Source organism: Haliotis rubra, unplaced genomic scaffold (genome assembly GCF_003918875.1).
Source record: "Haliotis rubra isolate DU_JTF1 unplaced genomic scaffold, ASM391887v1 Scf328, whole genome shotgun sequence".
NCBI classification, from domain to species: Eukaryota; Metazoa; Mollusca; class Gastropoda; order Lepetellida; family Haliotidae; genus Haliotis; species Haliotis rubra.
In genome coordinates, this window is record NW_025767000.1 from 663,898 (window position 1) to 689,064 (window position 25,167).

At 39.1% G+C, this 25,167-nt stretch overlaps 1 protein-coding gene across 3 annotated transcripts in view; it reads left to right on the forward strand.

Annotated features, from left to right (window-relative positions):
* LOC124284035 overlaps positions 1-25,167 on the forward strand; it is a 108,945-nt gene that overhangs the window by 76,384 nt on the left and 7,394 nt on the right. For 2 of the 3 annotated variants that reach the window (XM_046720075.1, XM_046720074.1), the window contains exons 4-15: positions 1,169-1,247; positions 11,882-11,971; positions 12,563-12,683; positions 13,765-13,839; positions 14,914-15,058; positions 17,077-17,149; positions 17,537-17,666; positions 17,798-17,983; positions 18,570-18,672; positions 19,630-19,742; positions 20,940-21,086; positions 23,684-23,797. In XM_046720075.1, coding sequence (XP_046576031.1) covers positions 1,169-1,247; positions 11,882-11,971; positions 12,563-12,683; positions 13,765-13,839; positions 14,914-15,058; positions 17,077-17,149; positions 17,537-17,666; positions 17,798-17,983; positions 18,570-18,672; positions 19,630-19,742; positions 20,940-21,086; positions 23,684-23,797 — 1,376 coding nt within the window. The remainder of the gene's footprint in view (positions 1-1,168; positions 1,248-11,881; positions 11,972-12,562; positions 12,684-13,764; positions 13,840-14,913; positions 15,059-17,076; positions 17,150-17,536; positions 17,667-17,797; positions 17,984-18,569; positions 18,673-19,629; positions 19,743-20,939; positions 21,087-23,683; positions 23,798-25,167) is intronic. The other variant, XM_046720076.1, reaches the window with a different exon arrangement.

A 25,167-nucleotide genomic window follows, 5' to 3' on the forward strand; every position in this document is an offset into this window, starting at 1 on the left:
ACAAGGAAGTTGAAAGAAAGTGTATATTTACATTAAGATCATATATCATAAACCTCTAGTGACGTCACTCTATTGTCTCGCCAGGTTCTCCTTTTACCAAGTAAAACAGGCAGTTTTGCGGCCATTCCCCAAGAAATCCCAGGGATTTTCTACAGAATTGCCTGCAGCCCGGGATTTTTCTGAGGAATAGCCCTTGACTTTGAATTATTTTACATGTTTTGAAGATCGATATAACTTTGTCTTGCTTTAACTGAATACGATCATAAAATATCACATTATTGAAAACATCCAATATGTAGTGCTGATGCCTGGTTTCGAACCTGCAACCCTTCACTTCCCAGCTTGTCAGGTTTTTTCCACTTTGAATTATTTTACATGTTTTGAAGATCGATATAACTTTGTCTTGCTTTAACTGAATACGATCATAAAATATCACATTATTGAAAACATCCAATATGTAGTGCTGATGCCTGGTTTCGAACCTGCAACCCTTCACTTCCCAGCTTGTCGGGTTTTTTCCATTAGGCTACGAATGATCGCTGTGAAGAATGAATTTGTTTGTCAATAAGAACTATGTGTTCCTTACAAGACAGGTAGTGCGGGCAGCACACGTGCAAGGCAAGGTATCGGCTGCCAGTCGCATCCCAGTTGATTTCAACAGTAAATACCAAATATAATAATTATATCTCAAGTATATCATCGGTCAGTTCATAAGTTAGATCAAAACCTCAATTTCCCTCAGCCGCGGGCTTACTTTTCTAAACAAAACCTCAGAGGTCAAACCAATTAGTTCTTTATTTTACTAAACAGCTTACTCTGTGTAATGCAAATGTACAAATACATCAGTTGAAAGACCCAAAATAATCTGTCATGTGTTTCTGCTTCTGTGTCTTTATGGTATTCCTTGTTTCAACCTGACAATGTGATTTTGCCGTCTGCTCTTATTGAATAAAAAGATTGTGGGAAATAAGGTAATAATATTTGTCTGGCTCAAATTAGAAATATTAAATTGAATATGGATAAGTTGAAATCCTGGAGTAAGACTGGTCAAGGATATAACATGACTAAAGTACACTTTGATAAGAATGTTGTGTGGTTGTGTCTGAGGGGAAAACAGAACATGGCTGATGTGTTGGGTGGAGTTGACGTTATCCCTTTGTTTTTGCAGGCATCATTGACGTTCCCGACAACATCAAGTCATGCAAGTACCTGAGGTCTATAGAAGCCAGTGTCAACCCCCTGGGAAAGTAAGTGTAGTTGTCTCCCTTTGCACCAGAATCTGATGCTTATGTGTTCGAATCCCAGATTCCTGGTTTCTCAGCACCATAGTTTTGTTAGTAGTTTCTCAATAGTTGTAAACATCTCATACCTGCGTCATTTTGTGGCCTCTTCAAACATTAATCTTAAGTGCCATAATGTTCAGGTTTGCTTTCAACCTGGTTTAATTGCTCACTGGATAATTTCCATTCTCCAAAGTCTGAGAGTTTAGATGGAAAATAAATGTTCACTGCAAATTAAATATACCATTAAATACATCAATACACTTTCTTGTTGATTGTCAGCTACTCATGGTGAAGTCATATTACTTCAACTTTCTGCAAAATAGAAAAGTGAATTGAATATTTTAAAGCAAAACAAAAGTATGACTGAAATAGTTTCAGAGTAGCAAGTTGTTTGGACTGCGTAACCTTGGTAACAAGGAAGTAAACATTTGCAGATCAACCTGCCCTTAATGTCAAGTGAACTTTAAACTGGGTAAATGGATCTGATTTCCTACCTCCCTGCCATCTCACAGATGTTGGTTTCTCACGGATACGTCAGTTGCAACGTTTATGTGCAGCAGTTGCCATCTTTTGTGGTCGTCCTTTACTGAAGGAACGGCAAAGTAAAGCGCTTTAAGATGAAGATTTGCTGCTGGGTTTTTTAAGTAAATTCGTTTCAGGTCAAGGATGTTACTTATGGTGATAGTGTCAATGTTGTAATGTAGATTTATGTTAAGACTAAAAATGCATTTGATGGTGAGAACAATCATGTCAGCTTGTGTGAAGTAAATGTATTTTGTGGTGAAACTGAATACGCAGTTTGTCTATTTCATACTTATTGTAAATTTACTTATCAAATAAATTGAAAAAATGAAATAATTGGCATCATTTGAATTGTGTCAATCACCATAAGAAAAATAGGTTCATTAACTTTGACATTCATCTTCCAAAGTCAAGGAAATTTGTGTAAATAGAACTGAAGCTTTTTGTAAATATGCTTTTCCTCTAGGCTTTTGACGAAATCCTATAAACCTTGACATTTGCTAAGGGAAAAAGATTGTAGAAAATTGGGTTTGGGGGGACGTGCAAGTTCGTTACTGTTACCATACATTACTTCTTGTTAGAGGTCCATGTTGTGGTTTATGGACCTATTAGAACTCAAGTGAATCATGAAATGAGAAATAATGCTCCGAGCTGATCATGGTCCTACGACAGTCCCAACACAGGAGGACATTATTTGAAATCTTGATCATAAATATTTTCCTGGAGCGCTCCTGATCTGATTATTAACAGAAATGGGTTCAGTTGGTGTAATGGTGAAATTATTTCAGTTTAATGCTGGTCTGGGATTTGTTCCAAATGTGTTCAGTTTATGGAATTAATCGCACTGTTTGAGTCACTAAGCGAGCAGCAAGTTTGGAAGAATATTTTTAAGCATATGTTGCTATTGATGTGATTTGATGAAGTGTGACGGGGTCTCATTTCCTTCCACCTCATGTCTTGATAGTAGATGCAATATAACTTTGGTTGGATGTCCTTTGATGTTTGGAATTCATCTCTCCTGGTGTTGGTTGACCTTCATGATGAAGGTGACTGGTGTTTATAGTGAATATGACAGTTTCATCACCCTGACTCAGAGTCCTTGTTGTCATGGAGACTTTCTTGAACAGAATAGTTATACTTGGAATAAGATTGTAAAATACAAGACAAATGTTATGAATAACAACTTAGTTTGTGACTACATATCTGGGCTAGTTCTTGCCCCGTCTTCAGGTGGAAGATTGTAAAGTTATTACTTTCATGTTCAGACCAGTCTAGGAGCAAATAAATGTTTATTTTTTATTGGTTTTTCTTTTTTCTTTTGAGGTCAACATGGAGCATTTTTTAATATTGATTTCTTGAAATAACATTGCTTTTTAGTATTGTTTAAAAGGTTACTAGCATTCATAATAATTGTGACACCAGTTATTTTCTGGATGTAGGTGATCACTGTGGAACTATTGAAGCTACCTGAAACTTTATGTTACAGTAGAATTAAGATAAATAAATAATATATTGGACTGTTACAGATCTCAGCAAATCGGTGTTTGTTGTTAAGTTAAGATTGTATTTGTTCACACTTTAGCTAAGCAGACGGAGTTGTTCATACATGAGCTAAGCAAATCTTGTTGTTCATAGGTGAACTAACCAGATCAAGTTGTTAGTCAGGGACCTAAGCAAATCGAGTTGTTCATAGTTGAGCTTAGACTAACAACTAGTCTCTGAAATGAACATATTTTACTGAAAAAAGTTCATAGTAAAAAAAAAAAATATAATGCAAAGGAGCCCTGAGACTTTTTTCATTTTCAGAAAGCTGTGGAAATCTAGACTTGCCACATTTTCTAGACTTGCGTGGGCTTTCTTGGATATATTTGCTTCAGGGTCTGTACGAGAGACTAAGTTGAGCTGTGCAGGTCGAGTTGTGCATCTGTGAGCTATGCAGTTGTTCATAGTTACATGAACAGATTGAGTCATAGTTGAGCTAAGCAAATCTTGTTGTTCATAGGTGAGCTGAGTAAATTGAGTTGGTTGTAGGAGACCAAAGCAAATTGTAGTTTATAGTTAAGCTCTGCAGATGGAGTTGTTGATCGATGAACTCTGCAGATCAGGTCGCTTATAGTTACATGAGCGGATTGAGTTGTGCCTCAGTGAGCATCAAATGATAAATCAGGTTAAAAGTTGGAGTAGATGTGGTTCTACCGGAGATGCAAAACATGCAAAGCTCTGAAGTGGATCCTATTATGTAGGTTTATGTGGGTCTCATTGGAATTCCGTGGAGTCAGTGATCCAACACACCTATGCCAACAGAACATTTGTAAACAACTTTTGATACCTGTCACCTCACAAAGAAATAGTTTCAAGGGACCATAGGTGCACTTGCCCACATGCATCTATTGTGTAGCACCAGTCCCCCAGGGTTTAGTTTCAATGAAATCACTGCTGTTGACAAACCTACAGACTCATTTCATGGCAGAACTTTTTAAGACTTGACATTGCAACCTTTGTAAACATTCAACCCTTGAAACACACGACTGTGCGGCAGCCATTTGTATTTTCTGACAGTATCCACTCTCAAAGAAAAGGATTACCAATATTTGAAGGGCGATTTAGCTTTAGAAACAAAAGACAAGCCAAGATGTATTCCTGGAGTTTCTAACTAAGTCCTAAGTTTGCGAGATGGCAGGTTTGCGGGGTTCCACGTTGTTGTTTACAGTGAATATAACAGCAGCATATGTTGTCTCCAGTGACTCGGCATATCTGGTGTTGACGCTGCTGTCAGATCATGCAGAGAGGTGTGCCTCTGTTTACAAATGGATGACAATAAGTCCTTTGTGTTTGACTTCTCAATGGTCAGCAGGAACAGGCTGTTGAAGCATGTGGTACAGTAAGGGCTGGGTAGCTGTAAACTATTTGATCTCCTAGGTTATAAACCTTCATCAGATGATGTCAGTTTATGATAGACACCAAAAACATTGGAACCTTGTTTACTGAAAATCCATTGATCCTCGATAGTCAGGAGAAATCCATTGACCCTCAACAGTCAGGAGAAATCCATTGATCCTCAACAGTCAGGAGAAATCCATTGACCCTTGGTAGTCAGGAGAAATCCATTGATCCTTAATGGGCAGGAGAAATCCATTGACCCTTGATAGTCAGGAGAAACCCATTGAACCTCAACAGTCAGGAGAAATCCATTGACCCTCAACAGTCAGGAGAAATCCATTGACCCTTGATAGTCAGGAGAAATCCATTGATCCTTAATGGGCAGGAGAAATCCATTGACCCTTGATAGTCAGGAGAAATCCATTGATCCTTGATAGTCAGGAGAAACCCATTGAACCTCAACAGTCAGGAGAAATCCATTGACCCTCAACAGTCAGGAGAAATCCATTGACCCTTGATAGTCAGGAGAAATCCATTGATCCTTGATAGTCAGGAAAAATCCATTGATCCTTGATAGTCAGGAAAAATCCATTGACCCTTGATAGTCAGGAGAAACCCATTGATCCTTGATAGTCGGGAGAAATCCATTGATCCTTGATAGTCAGGAGAAATCCATTGACCCTTGATAGTCAGGAGAAATCCATTGATCCTTGATAGTCGGGAGAAATCCATTGACCCTTGAAATCGGGAGAAATCCATTGACCCTTGATAGTCAGGAGAAATCCATTGACCCTTGATAGTCAGGAGAAATCCATTGACCCTTGATAGTCAGGAGAAATCCATTGACCCTTGATAGTCAGGAGAAATCCATTGACCCTTGGTAGTCAGGAGAAATCCATTGACCCTTGGTAGTCAGGAGAAATCCATTGACCCTTGATAGTCGGGAGAAATCCATTGATCCTTGATAGTCAGGAGAAATCCATTGACCCTTGATAGTCAAAAGGGTCAATATGGTCTTTTATTTCAAAACTTTGAGCTGTTACAACTTCAAGGTAGAAAGAAGAGGATTTCATGTCTGTTACTTATGGACACCTTTTATAATGAAAAAACAGTAACTGGAAGTCAAGAAGACCATCACATGTTTTTCAATTAGAAGCGTCTGATTTTGGAGACAAATTGCCAGTATATCCAACAGAGTCAACTGGATTCTGTCAGACCCCCGAGAAATGTTTTCTTGAACAATGTGTTGAGTTTGAGGTTTATTGTATCAGGCTGTACACATAGTCTGTCTATTCAGGTCAAGCATCATACAATATGCTCACCCTGGGAGACAGGATTCTTTTCAAACTTGATTAGTCATTCATTACAATTGTTGTCCATTGTATACATTATCCTACAGATGTGAGCTGAAAGAATTTTGAAAATTCAAGCATCTCTCTTGATCCAATTTCTATTGCGCAGATTTCATTATTTAGTTAATAGGAGCCAGAATCTTCAACAATATGGTCACGAAACCATCCTGAAAGATAACAGATATGTTTTATTTGATTAAAAGTTTTCACAATTTTTCCCTGAATCATGATTCAGACACAAGGCACGTCTGCCCACCTTCCATGACATGTAAGATGATACTTGCCTATAAACTGCTTGTATAGTTAATGTCACCCCACAGTGTGTGTTCAGACAGGATAACGTTTGAAAAAATTTCCATAACAATTGTTGTTGAATGAGGAGGACAAAGACAGTTTTCATGACATAGAGTCCTTTTAAATATGCTCTAGTGGGAAGTGTTATCTGTCAAGAAGTTCTTCAGCCTGCAGTGATAGGACAGTTGTTTTCATTATGTACCAGATTTTTTAAGAAATTCAGTGTCCCAGAATTATTGAGTAGGACATTCCAGAGGTAGTGGTTGAGGGATCCAGTCGGCAAAGGATACAGGTTGCTTCCCTTAGCTGCCAGGATGTGCTTAAAGGATCATACCATAATTTGTTATTTTAGCCATGTCTTTCCTCACCCCAGGCATTAGGGCAGCCGAGTTCTCCATATTGGTACAATGTTTAAAGCTCATATTCGGTGTCCTCCACCATGATTTTGTAGTAATATTGCTATGGGTAGGATCGTCCTTAACACTCACACAAGAGAGAGGAAGTTAAATAGGGTTAAGCATTGCATTCAAGATTTTCCGGCTTATACATTTGTGTGAATGCACGTGAGTTATTGTGTGTTTTGTTTATTTATGTCTAATTCACATGGGACAGATAATGTGTCGTTCCTCGCCATGATAAGTTAAAATTATTTATCAGCCATCCTGAAAACATTCTTACATTCACCCTTTGTATGGGAGGCGAAGACACATTTTGACATTTGCCGACACGTATGGCACCAAATTCTTGATGTTCCACTGATGCGTAGTCCAACTACATAATGACTCCATGATAGTCATATAGTTCAAATGTAGTACAGTCCGCCTCCGTGGTGTAGTGGTAAGAGCATCTGCCCAGAGAGTGGAAGGTCGCGGGTTCGATCCCCAACCGCGTCATACCAAAAGACGTTAAAATATGGTACTTGTTGGTCTGTGCCTGGCGCTCGGCATTAATGGGTACAACAAGGACTGGTCGGCTTGGAGTCAGTATAATGTGTCTGAGTGAGGTATTCATGCTTTACTGCGGCATGGTATCTCAGTGGGCTAACACTATAAAACCCGCTTAAGTCTGGGTTAGTACAAGCAGCCACACATACACATACACACGCATGCACGTCGTCATGTGAGCAAAATATTCTCAAGCATGACGCTAAACCCAATTTCACCTCACCTCACCTCAAATGTTGTAAATCTCTTTCTAGTAATATGAAACAAAATATTCCAAATTTAAGCATTGAGAATTATTATTTTTTGGTGTGTGCATATGCTTGTACATGTCCAGGCTAATGCTGGTTTTATTTAGGTCTCTATATAGTTGTGATAATTGACCTTGAGTGAGTGAATATGTTTTTGCGGCACAAAGTTCCAATATTTAGGCAGTATTCCAGCAATATCACAGCAGGGGAAACCAGAAATGTGCTTCACACATTGTACCCATGTGGGGACTCGAACCCAGCTCTTCGGAGTGATGAGCAAACGCTTTAACCATTAGGCTACCCCACCGCCCCAATTGACCTTGAACATGCAACATCTCCATGATGACCTGTGTCTGTGACATGAGGTGAAGGAGTGTTGCTGCAAGTTGCATGAGAACACCCCATAAAAACACCAGCCATTAATTACTCATTAGCATTGGAGTTCGTCCAAGTAGTATTTAAGTTTGGGGTTTTCATCTGCATTATCTTTACTTGCACTTAAAGTTAGTGTTAAAGCATCATACAGTGCTCTGAATGAAGTGAAATGGGTTATACATGGCAGCCAGGATCGGTGCACTTATATTGCGACATGCATGAACTTGTGCGTGCATGTGTGCAGAGTAATGCCACTTTTATCGTGCCAGGCAAATGAGATGCCATGCCTCAGTTCAGCAACATCGACTCTGAGCTAACAGTCCTTGTTCTATCCCTAAAATACTGAAAGCTTTGGCCCTGTTTCACAAAGCTATTGTCGCGCTATGACTGTCGTACCTCCAAAACTGTATCATAGACTTACGACAGTCGTAGCGTTATGAAATGGGGCCCAGGTAGCCTATCAACCCTTAACTGAAAAATGAAAGTTTATATTAAAAATGTTGTAAAACCTTCTGCCTTGTTTAAAGTGAAAAAATCATAGAAATAAGAACCAGTACCAAAAAAAAAGAACTTTATATCTGTGTGTTCAGATGTTAATACAAATACTTGGAATGTCACATAGATTTCTTTAGGTAAAGTTCAAAGAGAGCTTTGTGTTGCAGCAAGTGTTTTTCTTATAAATTGAAGAGTCCCTTTAAGAAGCATCAGTCTGTATGTTGATAATAGGATCTCGAGAGAGAAGAAAAAATGTGAATAGAAGAGGGAATATGAACCTCTAGAAACTTTTGACAAATACTTGACACTCCTGTTGGCACCTTGTGTCAACCATGGAGTGTGGAGTGGCGTAGGGTTACAGCAGCCGCAGCTGTTGACTACAGGTGAGAGACAGTGCACCTGTTGTTGTGTGAGTGATAAAAGCGGGTGCAGGATGTGCATGAACGCAGCCTAACATTGCGTAGCTACGGAGACACGAGGCGTGAGGCAGACCTTGATAATTGGGCGACAAAGACACCACAGTAGATATGTCGCCTGAGTCCATCACGCTCAGATCATTACGCTCTTTCTCAACAGAAACTATTGGATGGGGCTGCATTCCATGGTTTAATATCTTGAGGTGGTGATTTTACTGATAATATTTTATGTGTTTAGTGTCCAAAAGGCACCATTTGATTTCTTTGATATATATTTTATGTGAACGTTTGTGAATAATATAACAATTTTCATGTGATAAAGGAAACAAAGTGTTTTATGTTGAACGGAGGAGGTGAAGAGGTGGCTGTTGTCATTCACTGTATCTCATTTTTACTGTCTGTATGAAGGTGAGAAATGTTATCAGGTTTTTTGCCATCTTTGAAAGTAGCATAATCTGTGGAGCATAACTTCTTGGAAGGGTTTCTTCGGACATCATGCTAGATTGGGCCAGTAGTCGGTGCGGGGCGGTGGGGTAGCCTAGTGGTTAAAGCGTTGGCTCGTCACGCCAAAGGCCCGGGTTCGATTCCCCACATGGGCACAATGTGTTAAGCCCATTTCTGGTGTCCCCCGCCGTGATATTGCTGGAATATTGCTAAAAGCGGCGTAAAACTAAACTCAGTCAGTCAGGCAGTAGTCGGTGCAGTTGTTGAGCATGCAGCATGTTCTTTTTTCTACTCAAACCAAACACATCTCAAGCTTTGTATCCCCTCCCCATAATGTACTCAAAGCTCATCACTCTAAACCAGAACTCCTCTGACACCATTCCACTCCGTTCTGCCCAAAGTCTACCCCGTCCAACCCTGCTCCTGATCTCTCTTCAACCTGAGCTAGAGGCAGTAGGGTAGCCTAGTAGTTAAAGTGTTCGCTCGTCGTGCCGAACACCCAGGTTCAATTCCCCACATGGGTACAATGTGTGAAGCCCATTACAGGTGTCCCCCTCCGTGATATTGCTGGAATATTGCTAAAAACGGCATAAAACCCAACTCACTCGCTCGCTCACTCACTCACTCACTCACTGACATTCACTCTCATTCACTCACTCACTTTCACTCACTCACTCACTCAACCTGAGCTATGCTACTCTTAACCGAAATTTCACTGTGGTTCTGTCAATTACGTCTGCCCTGTATGCTGCACCACCTTACCCAACACTAAATCTCTCGCTCCCCCATTCTACTCTGCTCTATGCAACCCCACATCACGTATTCACACAATCAAAATTAGTTGTCATCATATAAGCAAGCGACTACATTAGCAACAAGATGAATGATGATGCTAAAAATCCTTACCTCTGCTAACCATTAACAGTAAACAATGACACCAGTAATGACATGTTACATGCATACACTTCCTAACAACCTGGCTTAAGATGATAAATAATAATTCATAGTGTTTATGACAACCTGTAATTTTCGCTCAGCATGGTCATTCTGAAACTGATCCTAAACTCATCCCATACAAACACACGGTGCACCTGCACATCAAATCACCAACTTTAGCTCTAACACTACGTTATTTCCTAAGCTACCCTATATTCTCCAATGAGTCATATTTACATACTCAAATGTAAGATCACAAATAGGACTTTGACACTGACCTAAATTCCATCTTTATTATGAAAATGTCACAGGTTAACTTGTGTGTTTTCTATTCGTGTTTGTCTCCAGTTTTTGTTCGAGCTGTTTACAGAAGAACCAATATACCTTCTTCCCTGACTGGTTGCAACCAAACAAATATTGAGTTGAGATAATGAAATGTTTTATTTGGCTTCCATTTCTTACTGTTGCTTTATGGTCCGCTGATAATAGTCCAGCAAGAAGGAATTAGCTTCCACTTTGCGGAAGCTGGTCTGTGTGATTATAGATGGCAATAATTTGGATCGTTTTCCAAGGAGTATTTGAATGCTTTCTTTTCATTCTTTTAGCAAGATTATCTGTTTTTCTATTTGAAAATCTCCCAACGAAATGTCATGCACTGTAAATGCGCTTCAGACATCTGAATGGCTGTTTGACAAGACTGTTTGAACAAATATTTATATCTTGATCGCATGCATTTGTTATCTGGCTTTGTCTGCTATGTTTCATCCTCTAAGCTAGACTTGCTGGTTCCAAGGAAAGGGTTCATTCTCATTGTATGAAAAAGAAAAAGATGAGATGAAAAAGGGTAAATATCTTTGGACCTGCCTTACATTGGGCTAACTGATCTTCACTCAACACCCTCTCTCTCACATAGGGGGCAGTGAGGTAGCCTAATGGTTAAAGTGTTCAGTTATTTGAATTTGTTATGGGTTTGAATCCCAAATTCGTCCCTACTGGACCTGATTCACATTAGGCTAACTGATCTGTTAATTACTCTCTCTCTCTCACACAGGGGGTAGTGAGGTAGCCTAATGGTTAAAGTGTTCAGTTATTTGAATTTGTTATGGGTTTGAATCCCAAATTCGTCCCTACTGGACCTGATTCACATCAGGCTAACTGATCTGTTAATTACTCTCTCTCTCTCACACGGGGTGGTGAGGTAGCCTAGTGGTTAAAGCCTTTGCTCATTTAAGTTTCTGACTGATTTGAATCCCAAATTCTGTCATCTCAGATGTGTTTAAATCATTATGAAAAAGGCAGTAATAGTCTGAAGAATTTTTGGGGGTGAAACAGAAATCACATTACAGTGGACACCAAAGAAAGCAGTTTGGTTTTTAATTGATTTCATGATAGCTCAACAGACTTGTCATACAAGTCAGGTTTCTACTGGTTATGAGGTGGTGGGGTAGCTAATGGTTAAAACATCCGTTCGTCACACTGAAGACTCATTCCCCACAATGGTAAATGTGTGAAGCCCATTTCTGGTGTCCCCCGCCATGATATTGCTGGAATCTTGCTAAAAGAGGCGTTAAACCGTACTCACTCATTCACTCAATCTTCAGGATATTTTATCTGACATCAACACCTTGTGTTGCATATAGATAAAGATGCCAATTTTTTCCATTTGCTTTACTGAAATTGATTTATTTCCAGGTTACCAGAAGGTTTCACGCAGCTTCAGAATCTGACGTCCCTGTTCCTAAATGACACATTCCTCGACTTCCTACCTGGTAGTTTTGGCAGGTAACTATGTCTCCTCATTTCATTCTTGTGAAGGAATTAACCTACGCCAGTTATGCACTGATAAGCATGTGCCCATGAATTAAGAGATGTACAAAGCTGGATTAGATATGAATTGACGCTCAATTTGTAATCATATCACTTGAGTCTGTTGGTTGGTAGGCCTTTTTTGAATTTATCTCAATGGATTTGTAAGTGCCTGTCTCTCAGACCTCATGACAGGAGCATTGTATGCTCAGGATTTTGTATGTATGCTTAACCAGATAGATTTTCTTGGCATGTTTTCTCAGATTATTTTCCAGTCTGGCGCGCAAAACAAATGGAAGCAGGAGTGATGTTGTTATGTAACCTTCACCTTGAGAGTCCTTGGACTGAAAGGAAAAGCATTCAAAATAACTCGGATAAATCAGAAATGTAAATAAAAGCTTTTGTGAGGGAGTCATTAGATAGGATGATCACAGTTATCTCCCCTTGATTGTTAATCCACATTTGAAGTGTTCTCAAGCTGAGAGTTAATGTATGAATCAGGACTTAAACTCATGAACTCCCTGTCTATTCTATTAAAAGTGTTACCTGTTTTATTTGAATCTGCAGGTTAGTCCATCTCAAGATCTTAGAGATTCGGGAAAATCACTTGAAAACCTTGCCAAACTCATTCAGTCGGCTTGCTGATTTGGAAAGACTTGACATTGGCAATAATGAATTTACAGAGCTGGTAAGATATGTTTTCCTCTTTCATATGTTGAGGGAGATTATGCTCGTTTGTCCTTGTATTATGCAAGATTTAAATATTGTTCCCTGCCAGCTTGGCAGTTGTATATTATATGGGGAAAAAATAGAGAAAATTGGCCAAAATATAATTTGTTTTAAACTCTTTGCGTATCTAACAGTTTAAATGCGTAATTGGTACGCAACAATTATTTTTCAATTCGTAATTGGAAGTTTCTATGCGTATTTTACCCAGATACGCAGCTTATCTGGGCCTCTGGATGATGAGTGAGTGAGTTTAGTTGTACACCACTTTCAGCAATATTCCAGCAATATCATGGTGGGGGGACACCAGAAATTGGCTTCACACAATATACCGGTACCCATGTGGGGAATGCTTCAACCACAAGGGTAACCCACCACCCCTGAAGATAACATTTTAATGAGATAAAGGTCCTCGGACCCCTTGCTTGTTAAAGTGTGGGTCCTGCTCAGTGATGGGTATTATGCAGTAAACAACTGCCTCTGTTCGCCAAGCAGTGACTAGGATGAGATACGACATGTCGCTGTTAACCTTTTTGTGCCTCAGGCATCTGTGTGATACCAAGGGAGTTGAGAATGAAAACTGAGTTCTGATCCATTGACAGAGAGGGGGCAGTGGGGTAGCCTGGTGGTTAAAGCGTCTGCTCGTCACGCCGAAGACTCGGGTTCGATTCTCCACATGGGCACAATGTGTGAGGCCCATTTCTGGTGTCCCCTTCCGTGATATTGCTGGAATATTGCTAAAAGCGACGTAAAACCATACTCATTCACTCACTCCATTGAGATAATGTATAACTTCGAGCATGCTTTACTGTGTGGAATTTGGTACATTAAAATGTGCACACATGGTTTTATTATTGTTGTCAAGGCCAAGATTTTTCACTCATCTCTTAGCTGAAAAAACATTTCTGGAATTAAGTATATTCTGGAATTAAGTATATTCTGGAATTAAGTATATTCTGGAATTAAGTATATTCATGCATTTGTTTTACAATACTGAAAGTTTTTTGTCGGATTGTGTGTTATCTGAATTTCGTTTCCTTCAGCCTGATGTTGTGGACAACCTGACCACTCTACTGGAACTGTGGTGTGACAACAACCAGATCAAGAGAGTGACAAATGTAAGTAAGACCACGACGAGTTAGCTTTGTTGTCCTTGGGGCTGTAAAACTTTGACCAAGTAATCTCTAGTTGTAGACTAACATGTGCCTTGTTTGGCCATAGTGCCTGTACAAAAAGTTTGAAGCCCTAAAATCAGAACCAGCTTTTGCTCTTTAACCTTGTGAAATATTAAGATGGATCATCTGTTGTAAACATAGACAAGCCACTGAAGACTTACACCAAGAATGGCTGCTTGATATGAGTGAGTGAGTGAGTTTAGTTTTATGCCGCACTCAGCAATATTCCAGCTATATGGTGGCGGTATGTCAAAATTGAGTCTGGACCATACAATCCAGTGATAAACTGCATGAGCATCAATCTACACAATTGGGATACGATGACACGTGTCAACAAAGTCAGCTGCTTGATATGAATACTCTCTGTCAACAAAGTCAGCTGCTTGATATGAATACTCTCTGTTTACAGCGTTCTTGTGCTTCCCGTGTACCAGCTGCTTGACATGAATACTCTCTGTCTACAGCGTTCTTGTGCTTCCCGTGTACCAGCTGCTTGACATGAATACTCTCTGTCTACAGCGTTCTTGTGCTTCCCGTGTACCAGCTGCTTGACATGAATACTCTCTGTCTACAGCGTTCTTGTGCTTCCCGTGTACCAGCTGCTTGACATGAATACTCTCTGTCTACAGCGTTCTTGTGCTTCCCGTGTACCAGCTGCTTGACATGAATACTCTCTGTCTACAGCGTTCTTGTGCTTCCCGTGTACCAGCTGCTTGACATGAATACTGTCTGTCTACAGCGTTCTTGTGCTTCCCGTGTACCAACTGCTTGACATGAATACTCTCTGTCTACAGCGTTCTTGTGCTTCCCGTGTACCAGCTGCTTGACATGAATACTCTCTGTCTACAGCGTTCTTGTGCTTCCCGTGTACCAGCTGCTTGACATGAATACTCTCTGTCTACAGCGTTCTTGTGCTTCCCGTGTACCAGCTGCTTGATATGAATACTCTCTGTCTACAGCGTTCTTGTGCTTCCCGTGTACCACGTTAGTGTACTAAGTCTCCATTTTGTTTTCCAGACTATCGGCAGGTTAAACCAGCTCATATTCTTTGATGCATCGAAGAATGTCATCGAGCACTTGCCAAGGGAAATAGAAGGCTGTTCCTCATTGGCTGATCTCCACCTGACAACCAACAACCTGTCAGAACTCCCAGACTCATTGGGTGGGTATTCTTCGACATTGAAATCTATATATGAATACACAATGCCATCTAGAAAGTATTCAAATGTAACATTACTACATACTACAATACCGGCATATAATGCGGTGGGATATAGTCGTCGCCTCGTCCGTCTGTCCGTCCGTCCGTCCGTAATCATTTTGTTTCCGGACCATAACTCAAAGACCGTTAGATATTTTTTAACCAAAATTGGTAGATATGTCAAAAATAACCTAAGGTAGTGCCTTTTGCTATTTACAGATAATTGTCATTTTTATTTTTCTCGGTTTCCATGGAAACTTTTTGGACTTAGTCTTAAAGAAGGGTGGGCTTCGTTTCCGGAGCATAACTCAAGAACCGTTCAATATTTTTCAACAAAACTTGGTAGATATATCAAACAGATCCTAAAGTGGTGCCTTTTGCATTTCGGAGATTTTTGGCATTTTTATTTTTCCCGGTTTCCATGGAAACGATTTGGACTTAGTCCCAAAAGTGAGGGGTGGGCTTCGTTTCCGGAGCATAACTCAAGAACCGTTCAATATTTTTCAACAAAACTTGGTAGATGTATGAAACAGATCCTAAAGTTGTGCCTTTTGCTATTTGCCGATTTTGGCATTTTTATTTTCCGGTTTCCATGGAAACATTTTGAACTTAGTCTCAAAAGTAAGGATTGCTTTCGTTTCCGGAGCATAACTCAAGAACCATTCAATATTTTTCAACAAAACTTGGTAGATATATCAAACAGATCCTAAAGTGGTGCCTTTTGCTATTTGCAGATTTTTGGCATTTTTATTTTTCCCGGTTTCCATGGAAACGATTCGGACTTAGTCCCAAAAGTGAGGGGTGGGCTTCGTTTCCGGAGCATAACTCAAGAACCGTTCAATATTTTTCAACAAAACTTGGTAGATGTATGAAACAGAACCTTAAGTGGTGCCTTTTGCTATTTGCCGATTTTTGGCATTTTTATTTTTCTGAGTTTCCATGGAAACATTTTGGACTTAGTCTCAAAAAGTAAGGATTGCTTTCGTTTCCGGAGCACAACTCAAAAACCATATAATATTTTTCAACAAAACTTGATAGATATATCAAACAGATCCTAAAGTTGTGCCTTTTGCTATTTGCAGATTTTTGGCATTTTTATTTTTCCCGGTTTCCATGGAAACGATTCGGACTTAATCCCAAAAGTGAGGGGTGGGCTTCGTTTCCGGAGCACAACTCAAAAACCTCTCTATATCTTTCAGCAAAACTTGGCAGATATGTGAGGCAGATATTGAAGTGATGCCTTTTGCTATTTGCAGATATTTGTGATTTATTATTTTCTCGGTTTCCATGGAAATGATTCGAACTTAGTCTCAAAAAGGAAGGGATGGGTTTTGTTTCCGGAGCACAACGCGAAAACTTCTTAATATCTTTCAGCAAAACTTGGCAGATATGTGAGGCAGATCCCAAAGTGGTGCCTTTTGCTATTTGCAGATTTTTGTCATTTATTTTTTTCATGATTTCCATGGAAACGATTTGCACTTAGTCTAAAATCAAGCTGGACTTTAAGTAACTGTCAGATGATTTGTTCTTTCAAAGATGTGGGGGCCAGGGGGATATGTCATCTTCTGATGACTCTTGTTATATATGGGATTACACTTTCTCAGTATAGTACTGATTCTAGAACTTTTGTTGGGTTGAGTCCCATTTGGGATTAGAACTCACACCCTCAGAGACAGGCACCTAATCGCCAGCACACAAAGTCAGCTGCCTAACCCACTCGTCCACTATGGCTTACACTGTATACGGTTATATAAATGGTTTACAGGTAAAGTAAGGCCCTTCATGTTGAATTTTTCACAAGTTATGACATCAACAATCAAATCAAGGTTACTTTTACGTTTTTTTACCCAAAATAGAAATATATTTTTAAACTTAAAACACTATAAAAATATCCCCTTACTCTTGCAAAGAGTTTTAATTGAGAATTTTATGAATTATATCTGCAAGTATGGATAATAACTGGATTATTGTTTTCCCAGGGAATTTGAACAACCTGACCACACTGAAGGTTGATGACAACCAGCTGATTGCATTACCCAAGACAATTGGAGGGTAAGCCAGGTTAACTGCGTTTGTGTTTTCAGTTGTCTCCCTTGGATTATTTCAGTTTTGAAAAGCTCTTATATTCATTGTAAAAATATGCATGTCATTGTCATAATCTGTATTCATTGTTAGAATTAAGAATTGAATTTTTTTAACAAGAATTTAATTTGAAATTCAGTATACATAGTGACACTTACATGACTGTTAGATAAGTCTTTAAGATTCTGAACAAGGGTGGTTTGGTGGAAGAAAGCAAATGAGAGTGACTGACACAGGTTGTAATGATCTCAAGCATTCACCTGGGATGTGACAAAATGGTTGCAGACATGAAGATTGTCTTACAGGTTTTTTTATCCACTTTTAAAGGTAATATGTTTGTGTTATTTGCTTGTTTAGGTTGTCGGCCTTATCTGAATTGAATGTCAGTGCTAATGACATCGAGGCGCTACCCGCCAGCATCGGTCTTCTCCGCAATCTGCGAACGTTCTATGCTGATGAAAACTTCCTGGAGTTTCTACCTGCTGATGTGAGTGTTATTACTTAACTGATGGTAGTCAGAGATTAATGTTCTGTGTTGGACACACAGGGTACAGACAGTGCTTTGTAATACATACTGGCTGTATATTATGTGTAACAATGAACACGTCTGTGCTGCAGATCGGCAGTTGCAATGGAATCACAGTCCTGTCTCTACGAAGTAACAAGCTGACGTACATCCCAGACGAGATCGGGCGTATCCCAAGGTTACGGGTCCTCAACCTGAGTGACAACCGTCTCCAGCATCTGCCGTTCTCCGTCATCAAGCTGAAGGAACTGCAGGCGTTGTGGCTGACAGAGAACCAGGTAGACAGTACTAGACACCATGTCGTGGCTTCCCACAATCCCTTGTGTTTGTTGCTTCAAGCTGCACTTCCCAATATTTCGAGCTATGACAAGAGGGTCTGAAGACAGTGTCTGAAAAAACAATGGTGGTCTTCCGTCTGAATATGATAACACACAATCAAGTGTGCCGAATGGTCTGGTTTAGTCAACAAGCAGTACAACAAATTTAAGAGTGCTCTAATACAGCCTTCTGTGTTAAGTGAAGTCAATCCTTACTAATCCAGGGCCTAGATATTCAAAGCTCTCTTAGAGCTAAGATACTCGTAAGTTAATGTTAATGTATGGCACTTACGATCATCTTAACACTAGGACTAGTAGGAGAGCTTCGAAAATCTAGGTCCTGAGCCTCATTTGTGGTTAGTATTTTGATGAACATCATGTTGAGGTCCAGGTGTATAGTTCTCAAGGAAGATTTATGGATCAGGGGGATTCCAGATTCGGAAATCTTGGGGTAGATGTTAGGCCTTATGAGCAAAGACATTAACTATGAGTGATTGAAATATAAGACTTATTGAAATGTGCTGAAAATTGTTTGAATTTGTTTCAGACACGCCCGCTGATCCCGCTGCAGTCTGACTATGACCCAGAAACCAACAGCAACAGGAAGATCCTCACGTGCTACCTCCTGCCCCAGACACAGCAGCATGACGGTGAGTCAATGTCTAGATGGAGTCGGCGCGCCATTGTGTTCGATGTTGCTATGGTTAAAACTTGTGTAATAAACCTGTTTTATACACAGATAGCTGTTCATGATTTGTTTCGCTTTTTCAGTTACAGGAATCAGATGCTAATTTTGAAATTTCATGTTTCAATTTGATTTGACACTTGCACAATTTTCTCCAACAAAATGAAAATATGCACAATTTTGAAGATATGAGTGAGTGAGTGAATTTAGTAATTAAGGCGTAAACATTCCCTCTGGATTATGGTTGCCTTATTCTGTGGTTTCCACAGACACATACAGAATGAAGTGAAAATTTTTAACACTAAGTCATAGCTATCCATTGTGGTATGCCCTTCCAACTTCGATGGTTTTACGTTGCTTTAGCAATATTCCATCAATATCACGGCAGGGGACAGCAGAAATGGGCTTCACACATTGTACCCATGTGAGGAATTGAACCCGGGTCTTCCGGTGTGACGGCTTTAACCACTAGGCTACCCTACCGCCCCTTGAAAATATGAAATGTAGTGTTATTTTTCCATCATATTAGGATGTGTATTTATTAGTAATTAAAATGGTGTGCCTCTAAGTTTCAATCAAAGTACAGTTCAGCTGAATCGTGAAGATCTGGGTTAAAATTGATCTTCAGTAACCCATGCTTGTCATAAAAGGAGACTAATGGGATCGGGTGGTCAGGCTCACTGACTTGGTTGGCACGTGCCATCAGTTCCCAATTGCGTAGATCGATGCTCATGCTATTGATCACTGGATTGTCTAGTCCAGACTCGATTATTTACAGTCATTTGCCATATAGCGGGAATATTGCAGAGTGCGGCATAAAACTAAACTCACTCACTCACTCACAGTTTAGCTGACCTTTCCGCAACATGTGAAATATTGTATTTATCACATAAGCCCCAAATAACCTGTTGTTGGCATGCAGATGAAGGCGGTGGCGGGGGTGACACCGACAGCTTCCACGCATCCATGTGGGACGAGGAGCGAGCACGGCGACAACAAATACACTTCGAGTTTGGTGATGAGGTGGATGAAGACGTAAGTAGGACACGAACACGTTTTACTGACAACTAACTGGGATAACATCTGCCACTAGAGATCTCTCTCAGTCCATGTCAGCTTCAATCAGGATTTTGATTTTTTAAATATTTGAACATTTGTAGCCATCATATGTTTTTAGATGTATTGAGGCATTTTTAAACAGATATTTCAGAAAAGAAACTTCCCTGGTTCTAAAGGGAGACAACTTTTTGTTGGTTTGAATAGAACAGCTTGTTTATATTTGATGAAAACTGAGACAGCTAAATTTTTGCCAATACTTGTTTAGTCTTTGAAAAATTTATTTTTGATTCTCATTTTTCATAACTCCTTTTATTGAAATAATTAGTAATTAATTTGAAATTATTCAGTGGACCTGATTTACGCTTGACTGGTTGTCTATCCCAGCTGAGTGAATTCTAACACTAATATAGTTATTCTGCATGAAATGTATTGTGATTAATGTTGATAACATGTTGACTAAATGCACATGATGTAACCATGTTCTCCTGATGTATATACACACTCCCCAAGCACCTGTCTAAGACGTCCCAGCATGCTGGACTAACTGTGTTGAGAATGCTGCTGTGTCATATATACAGAGTGTATTAGGATGTATCCAACATGGACTTCCTTTCATCTGTTGTGTACTGTACACATTTATGCATATTGATATCTGATTGCATGTTTGAAGTATTGTTGCTTTTGTGATTCTGTTAAATGACAGACATCTTCAAGGGGTTAAAGTCACTGGGCATTTATTTGTATTTTGAAAACAACTGTGATTATTTGTTTTGATGATGGATATATCTGTCTTCCTGTATTATAGCATTATATTTAGCTATTTCTCTGTTTAAAAATAAACATGTTTGACATTGACAATGATTAAATGACGTGGAATTAATCTAGAGAAGTTTAATGGGATAATAGAGATGAGATTTTGTTCAGAGCAGTGTTACGCCTCACAATGACTTTACACTGTGCAATTGTTTAATAAAAATAAGATATTTCCACAAAAATATCTTGTTCGACACAAGAAATTAAAATTTAACACAATCTTTTCCATAAATCATTTATGCCATTATATTCACATCATCAAAGCAGTGACAATGTTGTTTTCAAAATGCATATGTCCACTCTTATGTAACCATAGCAACTGTACAGTGCCTTAGGTAAACATACCTCTCCCAAACACAGGGCCACTTGTATCGATGCCCGACCCCTTATCCCAAAGAAATGCGAGAGAAAGCCAGACATGCTCGCAATTTGGCCATGCGACAATCAGTGGGCAACGAAGGCAGCCAATGGGACCAAGGCATGGAGAACCTTGGTTACGAGTCGGAGGTAAACCTGGGATATAGGCACTTCATGTATATTAGTATTCAGCAGTAGATAGCTTGTATATAGCATGTTTATTTGATGTACATTATATATTGGCTGTTGTCGATGAAAATCTGGTTGTAGCTATAAACATCAGACTTTGTTCCATTTTTCAAACGTTTTTGTTTGGTGTAAACTGCCAATATTCAACTTGGCTTCATCCAGTTCGGATCTATAAGCATGTCTCCCATATAGGCAATGAAGACTGGCCTGGACGGCATTAAATGTATGTAAAATGGAAGTAAAAACTGACATAATACGGATAATAATAATGTTTGATGAAGTGTTTTTGTTTTTTTAAAAGCCATTACAAGTTTCATGACAGAAACATGTCAACCAGATTTTCGTTAGATCTACCTATCATATACTACAGATGAACATGGTCAGGGACTGTTTTCCGGGCTTGAACTTGCTGCAAGCCAAAAAATATTATGAACATATCCGCACATGGGATTTGAACGCACTACCTTGCAGTCATACAAAGTGTACATATGCAGTGACCATTATCATTGACCAATTTACACATTATAAAACAGAAAACTGTTATCACGTGACTTGTGACTAATAGAGGCCTGGCTTTCATTTTTCGGACAGAGCATATGATCTGGTGACTTTGAGGCAGTGGTTTTATTGAGGAAATACACTGTACCCTATATGTGCCCATTGGACCTTTCTGGTTAACTGGTCTAAACTGCAAATGACAATTGTCAGTAACCCAGTGTCTGTTAGAGGAATTATGTGCCCTTACATCCTATGTAGCTAATTACAATAAACTGTTATAACAATCTCAAAGGGACCAGTAATTTTAGTTTGTTGTAACCATAGTTCGTGAACTGATTTCAAATAAAATATGCATCATGTGGCTGGGGAAAAAAATAGGTTGTTCATTATAAGCATTATAACTATCCATTCATATGTGTCCATTATAAACATAGTTTATTGTACCCAAAACTGCAAATGACAAAAACGGCAAACTATCTATCTAGAGTTCCTGATGAATACCTCCATAAAACAGCTGTGGCAGTGTCAAGACTAGTCTGTGTCACGGTCCCTGAACCACATTATTTTCCTTACTGCCTAGCCCTTCCTGCAATGCTAAAGCCCTAAAAAAAGCAAGTCTAGATTTCCTCAGAATCTCCCAACTGACTGGGCTCCTTTTCAACTTAAATGAGTTTATTTGTAACTATCAACATCATATATATTCAGAGACGACCGCCTCCATGGTGTAGTGGTTAGAGCATCCGCCCGGAGTGCGGAAGGTCGCGGGTTCGATCCCTGACCGCGTCATACCAAAAGACGTTAAAATATGGTACTTGTTGGTCCCTGCCTGGCGCTCGGCATTAATGGGTACATCAAGGACTGGTCGGCTCAGAGTCAGTATAATGTGTCTGAGTGGGGTATTCATGCTTCACTGCGGCATGGTATCTCAGTGGGCTAGCACTATAAAAAAAACCAGCTTCAGTCTGGGTTAGTACAAGCAGCCACACATACACATACACACGCATGCATGTCGTCATATGAGCGAAATATTCTCAAGCACGACGTTAAACCCAATTCCACCACCACCACCATATTCAGAGACTAAGCATTAGTTGTAAGACTTTTGTTGTATACTGACCATGTTCATCTCCTGACTGAGACAGTAGTGTTAGTATCTGTTGAGGTTCTTTTCTTTGTGTAGTTGCTTGCAGCATGCGTTTTGTAGTTTTGATTCATGCATGATCTTTTGTTTTTTGTTTGTTATTTGTTATGTTTTGGTTGTGGATTTTGCTTGTTTTTATGTTGCCACACCCACCCTGGTTCCTACTAGTACACAAACCTGCATATTTCATTTTCAGATATATATGATATGTATTTAAAAGTAATTGCCTTATTGAATCTCTAACACCATATAATGTGACTGTATCATAATCTTGGTTACGGAGCGTGGTGAATATGTAATATCTGTTGTATGTTGAAATATAGCCTCTGATAATTGGACACAATTTTTTCAAATCTTTGGGAATATGTCAGCTTTTAAAAAATCTATCTTAATGAAGAAAGTTGGTTCAGTTTAATTCAAACAAGCTATTTAAATATTTTTGAGATACTTTTGTTTTATTTATTTATCTATATAGTTTTTGGTTTTACATCAAGCTGTAAAGCTGGACCAATTCTCTTTCTAGTTTTATAGAGTTTCTTTACAAAATGCCAAAAGGAAGCAAAATTGTAAAAATATTTAATGTTTGAAAAGCATGGATTGTTTTCAGTAAAGCAGAACATTTTGATTAATATTATCCTTATTTTAAATTCAGGGCTGGTTTGACCTATTTTGTAAGAAAATAAATTGGTCTTGCCTGATATTCTACTTTAAATATTCATGTCTTGTTTCATCAAGATGCATTTGACTTTGTAGCAAATTAATGAGCTGATAATATATTCAGAGCAAACATGTTTTCAAGGTTCTCTATTATATATCTAATACAATTATAATAATTCAATAATTTTTGCCATAGCTGATGTAGATGTAACGTGTGTTGTGTTGTGTATCTCTAACCCCCGTAACTTCTGTGTGTGTGCAGGGCGGGGCCGGGAACCACCCCGAGGACAGTGGGGTGAGGATGAGAGAGGCTCGCATCACCAAACCCTCCTCTCCTGTACTTAAGGAAACCCATCGTCTCTATCGATACGATAAGGTAGTTCTTCATCAAAAAGATTCCATTGAATCATTCATATTTAAAGGGAAATGCCCCATTAGTATTAGGTAACCATGGACATAATGAACAGCCTATCGTAAAATGTATGTTTTGGGGTCTGCGTGAAACATGTGTCAATGGAAAGGTTTTCAAACTGAGTGATCTTGTGCACTCATAGACAGAATGTTGAGTTTACGCAGACATAAGGCTTGTAATATCCAGTACGTGCACATCTTTGGCACATGCATCAAGTTCATGATTTCATGTTCATGTGTTAGTAAGTTTGGGTGAAAGAATATTATGTGATTAGATCTACTTTGTGTGTATCAGTGTATCATGATCAGCTGCTTTGTGGTGCTGATCAAATGTGACATCGTGATCTCCATTTGGTGGATGGGTTTTGCCAATCTCAATAAAGTCTGATGTTCGTGTTAGCTACCTTTACATAGAGATATGAGGACATCCCATTACAGGCTCAGTCAGAATGACCTTTCATTCAAATAATTAGGGCATTTCTTGTGAAATGTTTAAAGTGTAGTCTGTGTATTATAATCATGCAACCTTGAAAAGGTCAACATGGAACGTTCCATATCATCTATCTCTCGCTTTCAATGGGATAAACATTTGAAAAGAAAGCAATTTCACATTGTCTGTGGGAAATACAGCCATACCATGTTGGAAATCTATAAGACACTCCAGAAGTTTCTGTTCTTCAGGGGCGGTGGGGTAGCCTAGTGGTTAAAGCGTTGGCTCGTCACGCCGAAGACCCGGGTTCGATTCCCCACATGGGCACAATGTGTTAAGCCCATTTCTGGTGTCCCCTTCCGTGATATTGCTGGAATATTGCTAAAAGCGGCGTAAAACTAAACTCAGTCAGTCAGTCATTCTGTTCTTCAGTTTTCAAATACTGATTTGAGAACTTCAACAAAGCTGAAGAATAATGTTTTCTAAATGTCTAATGACTTCCTGTTGGTCTTTACTCAAAGTTTATTAAAGATCATTCTGAGGTGACCTGTAATGGATGTCTTCAGACAGCAGTAGCAAGGATGAAGATCCCATTTTAATGAGAGTGGGATTTTATCAAGACAGTAACTTGTGAGGCTAAGCAACAACCAATCAGATTTTACGATGATAAAACTTTCTGTATTGATAATGTTGTGATTCATTTTGCAGAATTATGTGTACAATCATATGTGCATTAGATTATGTTTGTATAATTAATTTCTGTCAGATTCAGGTAGGTTATAGTTTTCATATATGCCCTTGAATTAAATTTGAGTAAGAATTTGAAATAGTTCATGTGACAGACAGATGTAAGAGTTTATCTGTTTTAGTTAATGCATCAACCTTTTCCCATGATGACTTTTTTA